Source organism: Monopterus albus, unplaced genomic scaffold (genome assembly GCF_001952655.1).
Source record: "Monopterus albus unplaced genomic scaffold, M_albus_1.0 scaffold60.1, whole genome shotgun sequence".
In the NCBI taxonomy this organism is placed as follows: Eukaryota; Metazoa; Chordata; class Actinopteri; order Synbranchiformes; family Synbranchidae; genus Monopterus; species Monopterus albus.
In genome coordinates, this window is record NW_018127940.1 from 2,742,658 (window position 1) to 2,747,686 (window position 5,029).

The window sequence follows — 5,029 nt, forward strand, 5'->3', positions numbered from 1 at the left end:
GTCCATAACCCGGCCGGGCCCTCGAGGCCCGCCTGGTTCTATGAATCCAGCCAGCATGGGATCAGCCATGAACAACCCTAATATGAGTGGGCCTCCCATGGGGATTAATCAGGCTCGAACCCCAGGCATGGGGCATTTTGGCGCTCACGGCCAAAGGATGCCTCAGCAAGGATACCCTGGAGGACCTCGACAAGGCATGCCCATGCAGGGGATGAAGAGGCCATATCCCGGGGAGGTGAGTGAAAAAGTAAAGACCTGATAATTTAAATAATGTGGAGATTATGTATCAGTAGCGCCAATAATATGCGTTTAACATCTTTGTTCTTCTAGGCGAGTTATGGGGGTCAGCAGTATGGGCTGAATAGTCAGTTCCCAACACAGCAGGGGCAGTACCCGACAACAAACGCCTCCAGGCCCCTGCCCTCTCCTAACTACCCTGGCCAGAGGATGCCAGGGCAGCAGGGCCAAGGACAGTACCCACCTGGCATGCCCATGGGCCAATATTATAAGGTCTGTTATGCCATACCATTTATCTACCTACCCCTATTCTACAGCAACTTACTCCTAATCAGAGTCCGAAGGGGGGCTGGAGCCAAGCATGCAGCTATAGCACATTTTGGAACAACCTAGAGTGCACACTATACATCTGGTGCCATGGTGAAGTGTCAAATTATGTTGTTTGTTTTTTTTAATTTCCTTTACAGCAAGAGCCATTCAATGGTCAGAGCACCAACTTCTCTGGAGGTGGATACTCCTACGGCCAAGGCAACGGGGTATGCTTTCATAAAGCTCCATATGTCAACTATTGCTTGCCGAGACAAAAATTGACCCAGTCACATATACTATGAAATGAGTTACACAGATGTTTTCATTATTGTACTTTTCTGCCTTTTATAGCCCCCCAGGCCTGGTAACTACCCACACTCCCCAGTCCCTGGAAACCCCACACCCCCTATGACCCCAGGAAGTAGTATTCCTCCGTACCTGTCGCCAAGCCAGGATGTGAAGCCCCCTTTTCCACCCGACATGAAACCAAATATGACAGCGCTTCCACCTCCTCCAAGTGAGTACTCCAGCACTTCTGAAACAATTGCTTCATACTGTATGATGCATTTGTTTGCTTTTAACCTTGTCATCTTTTATGTCATCTGATGCAGCGTTAGATTAAAAGTGGATTTCCCCTGTTCTTCTCCTATCCCAGGTAATCCTAATGAGGAGCTGCGGCTGACGTTCCCAGTCAGGGATGGAGTGGTGCTGGAGCCGTTCCGCTTGGAGCACAACCTGGCTGTCAGTAACCACGTTTTCCACCTTCGACCCTCCGTCCACCAGACCCTCATGTGGAGGTAGAACCACCACGCAAACCTCCGCTTCCACCATATTTTACATTTAGTGCTCAGTAAAATTCCCGCAAATAAAGAAGCATTTTCTAAATGGCACATATATCTTTAATATGGACTGTTTTTAATGCAAGTTTTGGTCTTTTACTTACGGTAAAGACAGTTCTGGCCTTTGTAGTATTAAATACTACTTAAATTTACAGCATAGAAACATCTTTACAGAGAACCAGCACCTGAACATTATTGCTAACTGACTCCATTTGCCCACTACTCCCATAGGTCAGACCTTGAGCTGCAGTTTAAGTGCTACCACCATGAAGACAGGCAGATGAACACTAACTGGCCTGCCTCCGTCCAGGTCAGCGTCAACGCCACGCCCCTCACCATCGAAAGGGGAGATAACAAAACCTCCCACAAGCCCCTTCACCTGAAGCATGTATGCCAGCCTGGGAGAAACACCATCCAAATTACAGTCACTGCCTGCTGTTGTGTGAGTAAACACTATTAGGACAATACATGCCTATTAACAATACAGTAATGTGATTGTTTCATTCAACAGAAACATCAGCTCGGATGATTTTCACTCAGATAATTTCACTTAGGACGGAATTTGCCTTGTGCGGAAACTTAAGGTACAGCTGTCTGTGCTAACTGTTTGTTTTCATGTTCTTGTGTTGCTTTGTAGTCCCACCTGTTTGTACTACAGCTGGTCCACAGGCCATCTGTGCGATCTGTCCTCCAGGGGCTCCTCAAGAAGAGGCTCCTTCCTGCAGAACACTGCATCACCAAGAGTATGGCTCATTTTGTCTCTTAGTGTAGTTAATATAGCCTACATCTTAATTACACACACTCACACCTGTTTCTTTTTGCTTTGCTTTAAAATACATCTTTAAGTACTGTACACCTGCAAATATGCACCATTCACCTGAAACACTTTTTTTTTTTTTTTTTTTTTTTTTTTTAGTTAAGAGGAACTTCAGTAGTGTGGCAGCATCGGCAGGCAGCACCGCTCTTAACGGAGAAGATGGTGTGGAGCAGACGGCCATTAAAGTGTCACTGAAATGTCCGATTACTTTCCGACGCATCCAGCTACCAGCACGAGGGCATGACTGCAAACACGTCCAGGTTTGTTCAGATTTAAAGGGCCAGTAAAAGTTACTGTTAATGAAAAATTGTGTTGCTGTGAATGGGAGACTTTTATTCAAATGAGCATTTATAATGTTGTTCTCCACAGTGCTTTGATCTGGAGTCCTACTTGCAGCTCAACTGTGAGAGGGGGACATGGAGGTGTCCTGTGTGCAAGTAAGTGAAATGTTGTTATGTTTTGGGATACAAACATGTTATTAAGGAATGCCTCTAACTGATTATATATGCTGTATATATTGCCTTTTCTCCTTTCAGTAAAACAGCATTATTAGAAGGTCTGGAGGTGGACCAGTACATGTGGGGAATCCTCAATGCCATCCAAAAGTAAGTTTCCTTCTTTCGCCTGCTAATTCCACCCATATGTTTGAGTCCAGTTTTTCAAAATTCAAACTAACTGTCTACTTTCTTCTCCAATAGTTCAGAGTTTGAGGAGGTCACTATAGACCCTACATGTAGCTGGCGACCTGTCCCCATTAAGTCTGAAATGCACATCAAAGAGGACCCTGATGGACCTCTGGCTAAGCGCTTTAAGACCATGAGCCCCAGCCAGATGACCATGCCCAATGTGATGGAGATGATTGCCCAGTTAGGGCCTGGCCCAGGGCCTGGGCCCGTCTCCGGACCAGGTCTGAGCCCCTACCCCCCACACCCTGGTCAGCATGTTAGTGGTAACGGGGGAGATTACCCAGGAACAGGTAATAAAAAGCAGCCAGGATCCTATTGTGTAGATACATAAACAGGATAATCAGTAAATTTGTTGGATTGTACAGCAGGAACTATTGACAAAGAAACAAACCCAAGGAGGATTTCATGCTGAAATGGTTTTAAAATTTTGTAAGCTCACTCACTGCCCTGATAAATGTTTCATAAAAAAAGTGCCACCTGTGTTTGCTGTTATATAACCTCTTTGAAAAGATAACTTTTTGCACCAGTAAGGATTCAACAAACAAGACCAAAAAAAACTTTTGTGTGCCAATTGACGAACACTTTTTGTTCTTCAAGGCAACAGTTACCACAGCCAAGGGAACTTTGACTTCCCTCATGGGAACCCCTCTGGTGGTGGACTTGGAGGAGGAGGAGGTCCCCCAATGAATGACTTCATGCATGGCCCCCAGCTCTCTCACCCCCCAGATGGACCTGGTGGTCTCCTCTCCCAGGACAAGCCCCTTAATCACGGAATGAATGATGCAGTAAGTAAAGTTAACCTCCTAGGGCTGCTTGCTTTCCCATGCTATTATACCAGTGAAGTATGTTTATGGAAGTAGTATAGCACTATACAAGGTGCTTGAATTAAATCAGGCTTATCTTTGGTCTGACTTTAAGTCTCGTAGCTATCCACTGCAAAATTATTTTTTCCTGTGATATAATTTGGTACCTTAGTTTGTAGAAGAACATCTCCAGACAATATGTGCCATACTGAAACAAGCGGGTCAGATTTGTTATCTGAATAAGGTGCAGCCTGTGCCTGTAGCCAGCATGTGTGCTCAGTCGTGCTCACATGCTCATGTCACTGTATAATGTTGCAGCTGTACATGTCTGCTGATCACAGCTTCCATTTAGAAGGCCTGTTCCATATTATTCACGCTGGAACTCATTTCGCTTTTCCTTGTTTTCCCACGCACCTCTACCCTCCTGCCTCCCCATATAACACTCTCTCCTTCGCTCTGTGCCTCTCTCACTCTGCCTTCCTCCTTATTTTTCACTCCCCATCTCTCTCGCTTTCTGTCTCCCTCTCGCACCTGCAGATGTCCCATCCCGATCAGTCTCATAACTCCATGCAGCCGAGCTTGCATGCGTCTCCTCACCCTGGCAGCCAAACAGGGCCGCCCTTACATCACAGTGGCCAGTCAGGGCCGCCCTTGCATCACAGAGCCGCCTCGCCAGTCGCAGCCTCAGCAGCCTGGGCAGAACGCTCACCCCCACAACGATCTGAACTTTAATCCCTCCTCAGATGGCCAGATGGGTCAGGGAACCCAGGATATGCCTGAACCCTCCCTGGATGTAAGTGTGTCGGCTGTGTGCGCCATAAGCTACTTGTTAACAGTTAACATTGTCTGCTGCAGCTGCTCTCATCTCTTTTCTGTGTGCTTGGTGTTTGACTCTCTGTTTGCTGCTGAGCAGTGGTAGGTGTGTTTATGTGTACACTAGCTTCATCGGACACTTCAGCATGACTCCGAGTCCTGCAGCCTTGGAAGAGTCGTTGTGTTTTCAGGTTTTTTTTTAGCCGTGCCACTCAGTCCGTTTATTCTGCCTTCTGCCCACAGCTGCTTCCAGAGCTGGCCAACCCAGATGAGCTACTATCATACCTGGACCCTCCTGACCTTCCCGCCAACAGCAACGATGACCTTCTCTCCCTCTTCGAGAACAACTAGCCCCCCACCTTGCCTGAAAACCTTCCTGTACCTACAAGAGTGTGTGTGACTGTCCATCCACAGACACTTCACAGACTTCCTGTCCACACTTTAAAAATCGCTTCCTGTGCTCGTGCACTCACGCTCATGTACACAGTCTCTCAACAGATAATATGTGGCATAGGAGCACAGCTG

At 46.8% G+C, this 5,029-nt stretch overlaps 1 protein-coding gene across 1 annotated transcript in view; it reads left to right on the forward strand.

The window, feature by feature from the left end:
• zmiz1a (zinc finger, MIZ-type containing 1a) overlaps positions 1–5,029 on the forward strand; it is a 96,363-nt gene extending 91,334 nt beyond the window's left edge. The window contains 15 exon segments of the mRNA XM_020603257.1: positions 34–235; positions 331–510; positions 705–773; positions 898–1,063; positions 1,202–1,343; positions 1,617–1,827; positions 2,023–2,128; positions 2,302–2,462; positions 2,572–2,639; positions 2,739–2,807; positions 2,901–3,178; positions 3,486–3,673; positions 4,229–4,342; positions 4,344–4,484; positions 4,748–5,029. Coding sequence (XP_020458913.1) covers positions 34–235; positions 331–510; positions 705–773; positions 898–1,063; positions 1,202–1,343; positions 1,617–1,827; positions 2,023–2,128; positions 2,302–2,462; positions 2,572–2,639; positions 2,739–2,807; positions 2,901–3,178; positions 3,486–3,673; positions 4,229–4,342; positions 4,344–4,484; positions 4,748–4,855 — 2,203 coding nt within the window. The 3' untranslated portion in view covers positions 4,856–5,029.